This window comes from Sparus aurata, chromosome 20 (genome assembly GCF_900880675.1).
Source record: "Sparus aurata chromosome 20, fSpaAur1.1, whole genome shotgun sequence".
NCBI lineage: Eukaryota > Metazoa > Chordata > Actinopteri > Spariformes > Sparidae > Sparus > Sparus aurata.
Window position 1 is genome coordinate 4,571,074 of NC_044206.1, and position 17,195 is coordinate 4,588,268.

The 17,195-nt window shown below is 42.5% G+C and overlaps 1 protein-coding gene across 3 annotated transcripts in view; it reads right to left on the reverse strand.

Moving 5' to 3' along the window:
* Positions 1–17,195, reverse strand: part of ca10a (carbonic anhydrase Xa) — a 240,432-nt gene that overhangs the window by 20,725 nt on the left and 202,512 nt on the right. For all 3 annotated transcript variants that reach the window (XM_030401370.1, XM_030401369.1, XM_030401368.1), the window contains one exon: positions 11,683–11,868. In XM_030401370.1, the coding sequence (XP_030257230.1) occupies positions 11,683–11,868 (186 nt within the window). The remainder of the gene's footprint in view (positions 1–11,682; positions 11,869–17,195) is intronic.

Genomic DNA, 17,195 nt, shown 5'->3' on the forward strand with positions numbered 1-17,195 from the left:
CCACAGATGTTTACTAGTCAACAATGTGCAGATGCCAGACAGCTGAGTTGAGGTAGGTAGGTAACACATTATCCAAACAAAAAGGCAAAGAGAGTAAACGATGTAGCGAGAAGTGAACCATGCCAGGAAAGCATAAAGGAAGATAGCAAATTAGACTTAAACAGTAGGAGAGAAAGAAAAGGGATGAAATGAAGGGGCAAAGAAGGAACAAGTAAAGTAAACAGAAGGGGATGAAGGGTATACAGGCAATGAGGGGCTTCAGCAATACGAGTTTGGCAATATTTTATATTATTATCTTTAAATCTTTTAACTGTTACTGCAGTACTGCCATTGCATTAGATGATACATATGAGCCCGAAAAGAGTCATTATTGTTGGAGAAGAAAGTGGGTGTTTTGGATAAAGACCAGCAGACTTTGAGTCCACCACGGCCCACGGCGTCCGGCGATCATTCCACTTAACCGTTTGGACCGCCCCAGGGAGGAAGAGAGTCTGAATATGAGCCATGCTAATCCAGCGTGGTTAAAGGCTGCTCCTGGCTAATGTCTGGTCGTAGGAAAAGGAAATGGACAAAATGTGACTCAGGCTGGTCAAACAGGGTGAAATCAGAGACTTTTGAGTCCACAGAGACCTGTCTCCACAGCATCTCAGATCAACTGTTGAAACGTGTCATGAGCTGCCAGAGCGCAGGACTACAGCTGGACGTGGAGAGGTGGACTCTGTGTTTTTAACATTGATGCTTGGGGCTCACACACAGTCACAGTTGATGGACAGTGTTTCCCAGAGGTCGCACTTTTGATATGAAGATGCTGACCACATTATCATCACCATCTTGTCGCTGCTGCTTCCATTCACCCACAGACCTATTCAGAAGATGCACTACATGCAACTATGTTTTTTCAATCAAACAAACCCTCCACTTCTGATATAACTGATGCTATAGCAGCTACGCTAACCCCTTGAGGAACAGCCACTGTTGTTTGAAAATGAGGAGTATCTTATCTTGCTGGTCATAACTACACTTCTAGCTGCCAGTGGTTCTGCTGGACACCGATTGGTTCAACACCTGTGTGTTCTGCCACGAGCACATCGTTTGAAACCTGGCAAGATGAATTTGTGAGCCCAAGTGATCATGCTATCTCGTGAATCCAGCTGACAGCGACCAGGTAATGCCAACATGCTTAACTAAGATTTGTTTAATCCTGTTGAACATCTTTAAATTAATCATTTTGTCAATCAGGGCCCTCAAAAAGGAAACTTTAGGCTTGCCTCTATGGAAAAGTGTCCAACTCAAGAACAGACCAACATCCTCACACTAAAACTTTCCAAAAGGGCTGGCTCCTCAGTGAGTTAGCAGCTCCTTCAGCAGTGACACTTACTTTTAGGCTTCAGAGTCTCAGTTGGTTAAACCTGCAATGACAGGAAGCTACACTGAGCGGAAGAGGTTTCAGCCAACACTGACCTAGGTGTGAAGGGTCACTTTTGCTTGACTGGTCAGTGTTCTCTGGAATGTGTGTGTGTGTGGATGTGTGTGTATGGGGGTCCTGACAGGCTCTTTACGGCATGATTGCAGGCCTGGCCCCAGAGGGTAGGGAAATATGACGACAACAAGTCGATAGTAGAAGAGAGGTGTTCAGCGCTAACGGCGAGAGGGGCTTTAAAAGCGCTGGGGTGGAAATGACGCTCTCCATCTCAACATCCATCCATCCGTCCTCCCTCCCTCAGATGAACTGGAGCATGGATCCATAAACCTAACAAATGGACGAGGCCTTCTAAAACACTCACCAATCACACCCTGATTATGCACAAGGAGCCACATAGCTACCTTTATTCAGTCAGGTGCTTCACTGGCACGACAGAACCAATATCTATCATCCCATTTATGTTAATGCCCATCATGTTACATTGGTAATTGAACATAATCCCAGATTTTTTCTTTTCTTCTATTTCTTTCTGCATATTTGTTTTCCTCAGAACAAGCTGTTGAGTGACAATCCGATGTTGATTCCAATCCAAGATTCAGCACAATTAGGATGCCGAGGTGCAGATGTGGGAGAAATCTGCTGTTTAATAGTGATTAATGATAATTAGGGGAAGAGAAAATAAAACAGAACACGTTTCGCCATGAAAAGCTCTGTGACTGATAATCTGCTGCAGTGACATTAGCTCAATGTGATTTTCCGTGTGTGACTGTGTTTCAAAGCGGACATATGAGGTGTGTGTCTGTGATTGATGGGGGTTTAAAGTGTTTGGAACAGCTGGCTATAGCGAATCCTTCTCAAACACTTAACAAGATTTATATTAAATATAGCCAGATCCTCTCTTTCGTAATGCGGGTGTCTCTCTCAGCCTGTGAGGGCTAACTCTCTGTTGAATTTAATAGGGGTAATCCTAATTTAATCTGTTTACACTGAAATTATATGAATGCACCATTTTAAGTTTTTGTCCATCGTAATTTGTTTTATGTGATGATTGAAATAATGGTTAATAATGGGTAGTAAAGGCCAGCAGAGGAACAGCTGCTCATTGTTGCTTTTCAATCATTTTCTAGACTGCAGACTTTGATCTGATGTTTGTGAAAAGTGAAGGAAAATGAGAGAATAGAACATCTAGAACGGTGGTATTATAAGGGGCTCTTATGGATTACTGTTATCACACAATAGCTCCTTAAAAGATGATTGCTCTCAGATTGCGTTTTTTTCCATTTCTTTCTTGATTTTCTTGACAGCATATGTGATAAATGCTACTCCATTTCCTTCAGCACACGCACAAATGTGCTGTGTTTTCAGAAAAGTATTTAAGGCAACAATATTCAAGTATTTCACCTTAAGGTAGTGTAGCTACAATGTTACTATAGATCCCACTTATGATCTCGCAAACCCCTCCCAACTCTGACCGATTGGTTGGCCTTCTTGTTGTGTTCTCTACGCTTGACTCAAACTGTTGACTCACACAGTAGATCTGGTAATGCCTTTTCTTGGCATTGGCTTTGTGAGCTGTTGTTTTGTGGATAAACACACAATCTCTTTGGCTTCCCTCCCGGTCTTCTGCTGCTCCTGTCGAGGTCACCAATCCTCCGTAGCCGCTCTTCACTGTCGGAGTGTCTCTGGGCTCATTAGGTAGAGTAGACAATCGGGCTTCTGCCAGGCTGCCCTGCCACTGCTCCGTCACCTGGCATGTCCTTACCTAACGAGACCAGAGACACTGCCAGTCGTGGTGGTGTGTTCACACCACTCAGCAGCTAAGCTCACAGTCCGCTACGTCAGCTATGCCGCTGGCTGTTTGTTTTAATCAACCACAAGAAAAACACAAGCACAATTAATTAACTCCAGACTGCCAGATTCAGTGAGGAAATATCATGCTAGATAGCCAGTTCTTGTGTCTTTTGTAGTTTAATTAAACAATAAATAAATTGTGGCCCACTGAGCTTCCTCCCTCTCTCTGGTTGTACAGTGGACGACCAGGTCACCCAGGGGGTGTGGACAACAGCCCTTTCAGTGTAACTAACACGTTAACATTTCCTAACTGTATGGTCAGTGAGGATCTGCTGTTAATAGGTTTTGCTTGTGTTTTTCTCGCAGTTGATTTATTAAACAAAGAGCCAGCAGTGGAGTTGATGTAGCTGACTGTGAGCTGGAGTTGCCCCAGTAAACACACCACCACAACTGGCTGTTGCAGCTGCAGTGACTCTGGGCCTGTTAGGTGGTGGAGCAGCAGCAGGGCAGCCTGCCTGTCCGCCAACACTCTGACAGTGAAGTGTGGCTATGGAGGATGAGTGTCCCTGACAGGAAGCAGCAGAAGACCGAGAGACAGGCCAAAGAACTCATCCGATACCCACAAAACTGCAGCTCAAAAACTGCCGGAAACAGACATCACCGACACTGTGTGGGTTCACTGTTTGAGTCAAGCATAGAGGACGCAACCAATAAGGCCATCCAGTATGGCTGGCACTGCTTGGAGCACCACCAGGGAGTGTTGGTGTTTGCAGCTCATGACAGAGGTGAAGAGACTGAAGAGGATGATGACAGAGGAAACTAAGAAGAAGAAAAGAGAGACAAGAGTCTCAGACTGGCTTTTAGACATTAGCAGCGACTTTACAGATGCAAAGCTGGACCTGTTGCTGTTGAATGGTAAGTCATATTACCTGACTTGCTAAGTTATGTGTCTTGTGTTGTTGCACTTACTTGTTTATTGGCTGCATAAGCCAAGTTGTCAATTCGCTAGTTTTTGCTCATATTCAAAATCAGCACATTTCATCAGAGGTTTAGCTGGTAGCATGTTGCAGTAAAGTCTTATTGTCTCCACTTCAGGTTATGTCACCTTGGTGGCTTCTACTGTTCTGATTGTGAGCATTGCTTGTGTAAACATTGACTGCTGAATGGCAAAAGAAGCCTGAGCATGCAACACTTCAATGACGTGCTGGGTTTTGTTTGTAGTTAGCACGTAATTCTACATTACATTCCACTGTTGCTGAGGGAAACATATTGTTGCTTTCAAGGGCCAATCTAGGGTATGAGCAAAGGCTATAACTGCTGTGTATTTGTCCATCTACAAATTAACATTTAATCAAATCATTTTGTTGTATCTCTAGTTGAAGTAAAGATTGTTTCGTGTCCTTCAGTGCACCAACAGTTTTCAATATAGTCACTGCACGACCCTGCAACATAAATTTGACATCTGATGGATCACCTGTGTTTCAAATCTTTACAGCAGAATACTGGAAGAAACAAAGCAATAGCTGCCTGGAAACAAGGGAATCAATCCAAACTCTTATGGTTCATGGTTTTATCAACAAAAATATTTGTATTCGAGGTTGATCAGCATTTTTAGGGATCAAATCTTACTGTGTAAATAAAGTGATTTTTAAGATTGACCTGACTAAGTCTGAAGACGTGTTTTTCCATCAGACAATAATAGGGTGGCTCAGTGTTCTCTGAGTGTATATAAAGGTGAGCCAACCTTGTGGATGAATAATATTTGGAATATTTTAGCACTTATTAAAAGACCAAGGTGTTTAATTTTCAGATAAGACTCTGGAGCAGCTCCAGGAGAGCAGAGCTGAACACACCACACACACACACACACACACACACACACACACACACACACACACACACACACACACACACACACAATATAAATTTACCCCCTGATACTGGAATGTTTCATTTTGGGTTAACAATCTAAATCTTTCTCCAGAAATGTATACCTACCCAACTAGTTCCTGCCAAAATGTGAATCAGGATTTTTGTCCCTGACATGATTCTTATTTTCATTTGATTATTTTCAACTAAAAACCTTTATTGCACTCTTAGACACTCAGGTTAAAAAACGTGCCGTCTTCCAGGCTTTCAACAGTCTCCATGACATATATCATAGTGCTGGACTAGGAAGTTGAAGGATATGGCGAAGCACTGTAACATGGTGCTGTCAGTCTTCCTCTGTAATCCCATTTGAATTTAATTCCATATATTTTTTTAATATTCACATTATATTCAATGCACAAGTTTAAGCTATTATGAATATTTGTGATATACTGTTATATATTCTGTCCACTAGAGGGCAGTCCATCATTGGCATGACTTTACACTGATAGCTTTCTTGCTATATTTAAAGGTTAAGACACTGGAAAGACCTGTAACGAGCAGGAGGGAGGCATTGCTGCTGATAGTGTAAGGTTAGCACACTGAATGTCAGTTTGTGATTCAGATAACACTGTCAGTCCAACACTGAATGTTACTGATGACTGCTGTCCGTTTATCATCCGATGTGTTGCAAGCTTGTGTTAACGGTAAAGGCAACCCGCCGTAAATGTAGCAATAAGTTAGCGACTTAGCTCTCGTCATATAAAATTATATGTCTCAGCTGCCAGAGCTTTTATGTCAGAATAAATCGCTATGGACACGGAGCTGAGGGCATAGCGAGATTTGCTTGTGTTAGCTAACACACTTCACCTGACTAACTTGTTTCTTCCTGCCTGCTACATGCCTCTGCTGACACTGTGTCGGGTTACTACAGTGATGGCGACCGACGGCAGAGTACTGTGAATGAGGGAGAGAAACTGACGGCGCTCTTATTGTTCAGTTAAGGCAGGAACACACCAGCCCAACCGTTGGACGTCTGAAGTGTTTGGAGAGACTTGGAAGAGGTCGGGAACATATATGTTTGGTGTGTTCGGCTCTGTCGGAAGCTTTCGGAGCCGCGCGGACGTTGTCGGATCCGACTGAGCATGCGAAGTCTGAGGAGGAGGGACGTCGGACGTCTGAGCCATTGGATCCTCTGATTGGTTGTGTGCCAGCTGAATGGCCGTTCTGATTGGCGGTGTGCTAGCGAATCAGCACGGTGTGTGGGAGGGATGCACTCCGTTCCGTCATTCCCCGTTTTCATGTTTTGCAGTGGTGGCACCAGACTAGTTGTTACGTCCGTTCAGGACGAATTAATTTGTGTAAGTTTGGTAATGCCTCGCTGCATGTTTAGTATGCAGCTGTTTTTTATCGGAAATAGTTAAGTTTCGTTTTGATCGAAAGTAAAAAGAGTTGCATGCATAAGGTTCTCGTTTACAACTCACAACACAAGCGCCACCCGCTTATTGCATCTCACGCAAGCGCAGAACGTACACGCTACTGTGGCGTAGGCAGCATGTCGAAGCGGTGTGTTCAATGCAACTTTTCTGCCGAACGGGTCAGACAAGAGGCAACGGAGTGGTCGGAGAGTGGTCGGATAAGGCAGTTGGACGTCTGGGCGGTGTGTGGGGGTCTTTAGGAGGGGGCAGTGAGATGATCATACTGGCTGAAAACAAAGGTTAGCTAAACCATAATTTGGGTGAGAAAGTGAAGTTAAATAATACGATTATTACTAGTAGAAATGACGTTTTTCCATTCCTGATCCATATCTTATACCACCTCTGACCTCATAACCACTAAATGTCAATGTCATGATTGGACACAATGAAATAACAGGTGTAGCCGACTAACCTGCAAGCCTTGTTTTTTCATAATCTATCTATCTAAATCCTAAAGGTCTTTGTTCAAAACAATGCAGTCAATAAGCATTAATTATTGATATGATATGAATGTCAGTTTGGAGAACTTTCACTCTGGAGAATGCAACCACTGAAATCGACTTGAAAGCGTTGACCTGGTGCTGTGTAGAGTTGTTTCAGACAGTCTTGATTATTGTTAACAACCTGTCTGGTGACAGTTTTCAGAACTCAAACTGCACTGGTGTGTATAGTGTTACAGTGAAATACGTCAAAATAAAAAAAAGATCCAAGGTTTCATGACCCAGAATGATCCTTTGCACATTAGTAATATCAACAGTGCTGCTCTGTTCGAGAAGGGGAACCAAAGCAACAGTACAATGAACAACGCAGTCAGATTCACTGAGCACTCCTTTGACAGATAATGGAGATGCATGTTGTCATAAACATGCTTGTACAGAAATAAATGCCAACAACACAAATGTACCCACACGTGATGAACTGATAACAAATCCTATGAACACAAATACATGTAAAGAGTGGATAACATATATCACATATCACATTGATATAACAGATATCAATGTGCTGGTTAATCCCAACAAAGTCTAAATCTTGTCATATATTTGAATATATTGACAGTGGTGATGCTGGTGACTTTTATGTTATCGGAAGTTTATTCCATGTGACATTTAAGTCTGTGTGTGTGTGTGTGTGTGGGAGAGAGAGAGAGAGAGAGATTTCTACCATATGGGAGTTGTTTTTCATTTGATGGCTGCTTTTTGATGTTTGATTTTTTTTTTTCCTTCCATGGACCATAATATCACACACACACACACACACACACACACACACACACACTACAAGCGTACATGTAGATGGACACGCATGCACACACATACAAATACTGTCAAGCAAAATGTAAGGCAAAGAGAAAGCATGATGAGTTAGGAAATATAAAGTGTAAAGGGGTGATTCAAGGCTGAGTGCTTTGGAGTGTGAATGCACCCACTCACATGCACACGCGCACACACACACACATATATACAGTATCTATGGGGGTATGGTGTCATGTGTGAATATACATATATATATATTTATTTATATTTATATTACACCACACCCCCCATCCTCCCACAGGCTGCCATTTCAGAAAGATGCTTTGCTTTAAAAAGTTTTTTTTTTTTTTTCACATTTCTCTTTTTGTTCACGTTTCAAGGACATGCAAAGCCACCACTCATCTGCAGATGGGGCGGGAGGGAGTCAGAGAGAGGGAGAGAGCAAAAGAAAGAGAGAAATTTCTGCATTTTCGATTATGAAACATCTTGTTGAACCTTGAAGTCACGGCTTTGGCTCAGAGAAAGGCTGGGGATGGGCTACCGGGGGAGGTGGTGGAGGATGAGGAGGATGTTTTTCGAGCTGCCATTTCACTCAGAAACAGTTGTTTGAGTGAGGAGAACATGGCAAAAGGGAATGGGATATTAAAAAAAGAGACATCTGTTAGCAACCTTTCCTGGCCTCGTTCTCCCTGGCAGTTCTAGCATAGCTAACCCAACTATCCTGCCGAACCAACGCCTTTTATTACCTCTTTACAGTGTATACAGAGTGTGGCTGGGAGCAGATATACAGCAGGTCTGAACCACATGCTGGAGAGAGACCTGAGATATCTTTCAAAACTACAAAAAATAAAAAAATAAAAAAATAAAAATAAATGCATGAAAACTAAGATGAAAGCTTCACAGGATAAGAAATGTTTTTTTTTGTTTTTTTTTTCCCAAAATACTTTAATTTCCGTCAGTGTTTGTCAGATTGTGTCTTTGGTTGTACCTGATCTCATTTGGAGGCAGACGTTATGAATTGAAGATTAGTGGTGCAACAACTTGCTGTGCGTCGCAATGAAGAAAAACAAAAGCAAGAAGATGAAACGAGTCTGGATGAAGAGGCACACGCGAGAACTGGAGGTGAGATTTTTTTTAGATCTGTTCCATCAACGGTAGTTGCTAACGTTAGCCTCGAGGGCTAGGATGCTTCATTTTTTTTTGAGTTGCAACTGAAAGGATTTGTGACAGGCAGTCTCGTACTTACAAATGTCTAAGCGCTGTGGTCTGTCGTGGTAAATGTTGAAACGCTGCACGGACCGCGTTCACTGGTGTGGCAGCCTTCTCCCAATATGAAGTCGGCTCATGTATATGCAGTGTCAGTGTGATATGACATGGATTGTAGAAAAGTGGTACGAAGCCTATGACACGTACAAAATGTAAATGTATCTGAGGTTTGTAGAAACATTAACTGCCAATATTTTTATCCTGCAGACGGTGCTGTGTGAAAACCAGCGCCAATTCAATGAATCTCACTGCTGCTCACAGGAGTAAAGAAGACTCTGATGTCATTTCCTCTCTCTATTTTTTTGGGTGAATCTGGGATTTGAGCAACCTTTGGGGAATTTACATGTGCAATTACAACCACACACATGGCATATACATGTTGGAGGCATATTGCTCCACCGCTCCCAGTGGAAATCACACGCCGTCTGAGCAACATCTCCCTCTGTTGCCTGCCTTAGGGTTTCTGTGTGCAACATGGAAACAGTGTGACATCAGATTTCAGATTTCAGCGACAGTCTCTTCAGAGCCTCCCCTCTCCACGACTCTACTCCTCCAGCAAAGTGTTAACGCACAAAGGGCAAATCAGTGACTGAAGGCAGGGGTGAAATAAAAACATGAAGTCTTAGTGGGAGCCTCGAGACACAGTAATGTGTTTGTGTGTGTGTGTGTGTGTGTGTGTGTGTGAGGGGAGGTGTCCTTTCAGGCTTAGGTTACAACTCTCTCCGCCCTGAAGGACGCAGTAAACACTTGTTTTATTATGATTTGAATATCAGCTCTCAGACTCTGTGGGAGGATAAATGATTATCATTAATTATAATAAATTTGCCTGTCAAGACTGCAATTATTTTGTTGCCACACAAATTGGTTATTCGTATAATGGCGGCGTTGGAATGCAGCGGTGTGAGTGACTCGTGATTTTGTTGAACAATCAAAGCCAGGGAAGCTAATTGTTTCACTCGTCAAAATGCTGGAGTAGCAGTGTGTAACAGTGTGTGCTCATGCACGAGTGTGCGCGAGGAACGGAGTGTGTGTGGGGAGTTGAATGCTGAACTGTCATCTCCAAGACAAGTTTGTTCCTGCTGGAAGAAGTGATGCAAATCATCGCAGCCGCCATGTGCATAAAGCTCATTTAGAGCGCCACATGACTGTCTGCAGATTAGAGAGAATACTCACTCATTTAGGCGTCTGAAAAACCTTTTTCAGAATCCACTGAGTTGACTCAAAAAATGCATGATGGAGAAGCTGAAATCAAAGGTACTTCAAATGGACACTCAAGGACCAATTTATGCTATTACGTTTAAAAACCAAACACTCGTGCTGTTAGTTTCTGCTTTCAGACGGTCAAGAGCCTAATTCAAACAGGATATGTTTCTCTGCTGTGATGATTCCAATATCACAAGTGCTGGTCAGTGTTTTCAGACCAGTGCATGGCAACTGACTACAGTACCGCTAGACAAAAACAAAAAATGAGTACCCTCCTTTCAGCAGGTTTCCCAGCCCTCATGCTCATCTGGCCGTTGCAGAGCTGTTCAGTCAACTAGAGAACGTTGTCCCATGTTTCGTCAGCAAGAGCTCAGACAGACCTCTAGAGTGAGAAATGCCACACGCGCCTTCTAAACTCTGATTAAACTGTCTTAACCTGGCTGTGCTGATATCGCAAAAAGCAAGAATCTGTTGCTACACTGCCTTTTCATCCCCTGATATGCATTTTTTTTTGTCTAGTACTTAGCTAAAATAGAGAACGCTTGTGAACCGGAAGTCCCACGCCATTTTGTTTATGTACTATGAAAATGGAGGCTAAAAAAAAAAAAAAACTCTGATGAAACTATAAAAGAAGTCATGGGGGGGAATGTTTAATTTCTCTTGGCGGGGCGGCTTGGGAGATGACACGCCACAGGTCGGCTCAAACCACAGCTCAAACCCTGGGACTCTGCAGGGTGTCTGTATGTGGGTCACATGCTCTACCAGCCGAGCTACTGAGGTGCTGGAGAGAGACATTTTAAACAGAGTAGAAATATCCTCGTTGACTGATTTCATGCGCCTAAACACTCGGAAAAAAACACAAACTCTTCATTTTCATCACTGAATTAACAAGTTATTTCGGGATGAACTCATTTTAATAACTGTATGTTCTGTGAGGAGGCTTAATTTACAGTAATATAACCCAGCTACAGCTTTAGATTATTGATATCAAAGTAAGTAAAGTAACCAGTATGTCTAAGGCTAACTACCCACAACGAGTGCAACTGTCCAAATGGTGACCAATAGGAGCACAGAGTGTTCTTTCGTGCACAACTGTGATCATTGCAAAAGTAAAGAGTAGTGCGCCGCAATTTTTAGGCTTTTCTGTACAAACAGCGTTGTTGTTCTACATTCTTGCTCCCAGAAGTCGCTCCCTGACATCTCAGTCCCAGAGACATCACGTTTTGAAACAACAGGGAGATAAAGTTGATTTGGGAGAAATGTCAAGAATATAGGACTCTTTAATCACCTAATCTGATCACCATCGTAACAGACAAAATATTGTGTAGTCTTTGTGTTTGGTCTTTGTGCAGTTTTCTTGGCCACTCGTACAGTAATTCACACAAAGTGTACCCACCTCTCCAGAGAAGGCCTGTCCGTTCAGCAGGTGTTCAGAGCCCTGGCCATCCTCGCTGCCGAAGTGTAGCCGGATCTCCTCCAGACGATGGCTGTACGTCATAGGCCCTCCAGAGATGTTAACCAGATGCTCCTTGTCCAATCGCAGAGAGACGTGGCGGCCAGTGTTGTACATTGTCCCTCCCACCTGGAGAAGAACAGATGAAGGCAAAATTGAGTGCACAAGAACATAAACGTATATGAATGAAGAATAAAGAAGTAGCACATATTCAAACTAGCAAGCCTCAAGATGGGCCTCAAAATCAAAACCATCAATTATCCATTGTAGCCGTTATTTTGTGTGTGTTTATATTGACCTATTAAAAAAGGGGTAAATATGAGGTCAAGTGAACTGGCAGCATGTTCACATGGAGTCATGGAGTCAACTTGCGGGGTCCTTATGTTGTCTTACAAATGGTTGATGAGTGTCATTACCTCAGACTGCGACTGCTACTTCGAATGAGAAGCAGTAAACAGATACACTTCTAAAATGCACAACCTCTTAACCTCCTCTTATTGTTTCATGTCCCAGGAAACAACTCCTGCATTCATATGCTGACCCACATAAAGGTTACCATGGTTACCACATAGTCTTGCATACATATACACACTGTTTAAGCAGACTGGGAAATTGCTTTTATGGCAGATCATTTGATCAGCAGATTCTTTTGCTTTCACACCACAAAGGAACATCCGCCTGTTTACCTGAACCACAGCAGACAGGTCAGTTAACGTGGACTCGCTTTATGTGGTGAAAAGAGTACTTGTCTCAAATGGTAATACTGGCTAATGGCTAATGCTAACGCACAGTGTAACATGAGCACGAGAAGGGAACTGTCATGATGTCATGACCAGAACCAAAACAAAACAAAAAAGAACTGAATTGACTGATTTTTAGATTTTTTTGAAGATACACTGAGGTTTAAATTGAACCTGATGCAGTATTAATCAGTGGAATGGCTGAGGAGACTGCAGGTAGCTGAGCATCGTCTTTTTTTCCTTTCGGCTTCTCACTGCTGAGAAACTCATCCATCACGGGAGTGCCTACTGTTAAACTCTGACTAACTGAGTTGACAGAAACTCTGCATTTTAATAATATGAGAAGATTTGGAACCCATCCATCTCCTCACTTAGAGGCTACCTTAGCTCCAAAAACGAGTATAGTCTACACTACATACTCCTGGAGAAGGTCAATCTGATATGAAGGCAATTTCTAATGTTGATAAGGAATAAGTAGCCCGCTTGATGGGTATTGCGTACTGTGATGTTAAAGCTGCTGTAAGTGAATTATTTTATATTAGTAATTGCTAAATTGCTCTGTATTCCCACAGTAATTGTGGTTATAGAGGATGGTCAGTAACCCATGTCTCTCCTTCAAGAGAAAATGCATTTTCTGTTGTCCCTACCCACTTTATCCAATCAGGACAGATAGATCGATAAAGAGGCGGGCCATTCTGGCTTGTTCTCTGTACACACAGAGAGCAGGATCCTCCTGTTTGCTGCCACGTCTGATGATTATCGCTGGGGGAGGAGGTTAGCTAAAACCATGATGACGCTTACAGCTGCTTTAGCGTCTCTTGTTGTGTGCTTAAAGAAGAACAAAAGGGATGAACGTTGATGTGGATGCTAAATATTTGAAACAAACACAAGCACAATCTTTCCAAACATCCAGTAACGGTTAAACAGATATACAGAAGGACAAATGCACAGACTGCCTAACTCTGACTCCATCTCACCCCCCCGTCCGCCTCAGGTATGTTACTGAGTGAACTATACAAACATGATTAAAAGTAACCATTAGCACACTGATTGTTTATCTATTAAAGACAGATTATTTCATCATACTACTAGAATAAATAGGCGGTAAATGAACTGAAGCATTTGGAAAATCGTTCATATGCATAAACCTAACTGGAAATGCTTAAACTGAAAGTTTAAATTGCAAAGATTACATTTAAAATGGCAATGGGAATAGGATGAAGGAAACATCAAAAAGGGAAATAGAAAAGCTCGAAAGAAAAACAATTATTAAGTTTGTTTTTTGCTCCCCCAGTAGAAAATGACTTGAACATCTTAAACTATCCTTAAGTTGCCGTGACTGGAAAGGAAATTAAATAAAAATGATTTGCCAGTGGAACATTTTGCTGATTAATTCAATACAAAGTAAAACCTTTATATTGAAAGTTTAACAATTTGGCAATTTGGTAGATTTCCTCATGTTCATTAACAGTGATTGGGGTGCCAGGTATTTGCTGTTGCATACTAGTAGTCCACAACTATTATCTTAGGCATAAATCATTCCTCAAATCATATATTTTGTTCAGAATGTGTAAAATAATCTTTGACTGTTGGTTCACTTGGACCGAAAAATGAAAGATCTGCCAAACATTATGCAAGAAAGCAAACTCTTGAAAGGATGCCTGTGTAGTGAAAAACTTTCTCAAGGCTGTGCTGTTATTCTGAAGGGTGTTTTTTCCTCAGCCTTTGTCTTCTGGCTGATTTAACAGTCGTGAGTCACTTGTTTAGTAAGAGCTTTAAACACAAATGAAGAAAATCAGATTCTCTTGAAGTCTTTCTCAGCTGTGTGAGCTTTGGTTTCAGTAATAAGGGAAAGCTGTTGTCTTGCATTTTTGACAGCTTAGGAATTCAAGTTTTCATTGAAGCCTGCACCATCAAGAAAAGCTTACGCAGGAACAGTCCTGAGGGCTTTATTTAATTAGGCAGCAATCTGAGCAGGAGGGATAGGCGATGTTGCCGTCTGCAACAACACTTCAACTGAAAAAAGAGAGATTGGAGCCTCAAAGAAACAGGAGAGAGAGAGGTAAAGATGAAAAAAAAAGGGTGAAATCAACAGGAAAAATTCAAAATTGATACGTTGGGAGGTTTTAGGGGAAACACGGTAGCCGATTACAAAAGCCATGAATAACGATCTTTATCGGTAGCCCTGTTTATTTATTTATAATCCAGAGTTGTTTCAAAGTGAAAAATTGATATTCGCGCCACGACTTTGGGTGGACTTCCATCTCTCTTATCTGCCTCTTTCTCTTTTCTCCTCTTTCGTCTCCCTTGGCTTTCCTTCCGCTCTCTCCCTTATTTCTTTTACCACTTGCTTTCAAAATGATCACCCCCCCCCCCCCCCCCCCACTCAAATTCCCAGAGAAAGAATTCTGCCCACAAACTGTAAATATTTTATAGAAGCTCAGAAAAATCAATGGTTTGAAAGGAGAGAGCGAGAGGGAGAGAGAGCAATGCAAAGAGGAGATAAGTATGGGGAGGCAGGAGGAGAGAGCCGTGTTGGATTCAGTGCCTGAGGAGGAAAAGGTAACGGGAGAAGGGAACTCTTTCAGGTTTCCTGGCAAGCTGACAAAGGTGAGGTGAGACCCCTTAAAGGACCAGACCCCCTCAAGTCCCCAGCTGGCTATTATTATTTATGAGTTAACGTGGTGCGAGGCCTGTGGACTCTCCTAAAACATGTCAATGAAAACTATGTCCAGCTGCCTGTTAATCAAGGACACAGACAGTTAGCTAAAATAATGCGGCCTGTTTGTCAATGCCTTCTTAAACCATTACATATGATTGTAGCATAAATCAACCTTGTGGCCTGATCTGACCTGAGGTTCAGTCATGATCACACCACAAAAACAAGAGCTGCACAAAATAATTCATCCAATAACGTTGTGTGTTGTGGAGGGTTTCACTTGCAGAGAATGATCACCAAGTCTTCACAGCCTGCAATGCTACTGTACTGACAGTATCACGGCTCTCCTCGGCCTTGTTATACGGAGAAGCAGGCAGTTGTTTTCAGTGAGAGGGGTCTAACCCTTATACACTACCAGAGCGACGCGGTTCGCCACTATCTGGTGAACATAGCGCAGCATTTAGGTGCTAAAGAACCACATCATTTTCACAAGAGTTGGTGGAGACTTGGTACCAAAAACAGAGATTAAAGGTGACTGGATATTGGACCTACGTTGAACAGGACAGCATTCATTACTGCAAGTAGAATGGCGCTTGGTAAAGCTTATACCTCTTCCAAGGCCCAGCAGTCCCTTTCACATCAATCAAGCCAATTTCAATATCAGATATGGTATATTTAATCCATTAGATCCAGGCAAAATGGACATTGTTTGCTGCAAAAACAGGCAGCTAGGGAGGGACATTTTCTGGGTATTTATTGCCGTTTACAGTAGCCAGTAGCACTGAAATCTGCGTGACATGGAGCCATGGAGCTATCGGTCACAGGCTCTGTCCAGCTCCCAGTAAACAAGGTCGGACTGGGATGGCAGAACACAACCTCCGTACAGACTGAGGTCAGTCTGGTGACAGAGCAGAGAGTATCAAGATTGTTTTCTTCTTGGGTATAGGACCACTTACTCGGCTGCCCAGCCACATTACAGCTGATATGTTAGCAGCAGTTAGTGCTTACTTTAGCAATGAAGCTACTGGTATCTGTCCATCAGAAAACATACATCACCTCTGTACTGTAATTGGCCTCCATTGTTCTCTGAGGCTTTGTAAAGTCCAATTCAGGAGGGTTCAATGAGAGCAAAGTAAATCTGTTGAGACAGAGATGCCAGAGCGAAAACTGTTTCAACCAAAGCAGTGGATTATAAGTTATAAAGTTTTTTGGTTTTTTTTAGAGTAACGAGTGAGACCCGGCCCCAACAGACACTGCGCTCTGCTGTTTTGTGCCTCCTGTGGCTTCACGCTTTCCACCATGTGACTTGGTTCCCATTCAGAGAGGAGAATTAGTGAAGTCGGACATGATGTTAGCCATAAAGAAAGGACCTTCACCAAAACCGTTGCCAAAAGTTGAAAACATACACATTATGGTCCATCGTCATGCATGTTCTAAAGCGGCCTATGAAAAAACAAACCAACAACCAAAAGTGGACAAAAGTATGTGGACGCCTGTGCTCCACGGCGCATTCGTGATGCATGAAAAAACAGATCACACAGGTGGAATATAGAGTTTCTCCTGCCTTATATCCTCACACTATTGTCTCATGTGACTGTGGCATATAGCGAGCAGTGTGTGCTCATTGCATGACAGTTTTTTTTTTTTTTCCCCCAACCAATATCTGTTGTTCAGGCTGATTGCTCTTGTCAGGGTAAATGGCTAGAGGCTTGCTGGGAGGCGCGGGTAGTGAAGTGTGGTTGGGATGACAAAGGCGCGGAGAATAATCATGTTTGTCTTACAGTGAAACCGAGATACAGAGCGGCCGCTAAGAGAGCATGTACAGTAAAAAGCTGCTCCTTTTCTAATTGGTAGTTCTTTCATCCTCTGGGATCGATAATCCCCGGCTACTGAAGTGAAACACTCGCAGAAGCAAAACAGGAGAGAAACTCAGAGACGGAAGGAAAATAAAGCACGAGGCCGTACGTGATGCAATCTTAGATATGCAAATGATTAACTTTCAAAATGGTGATTTTGAAAAGGCAAACAAGACTTTGCTGGAGAACAAAAGCCGTTTG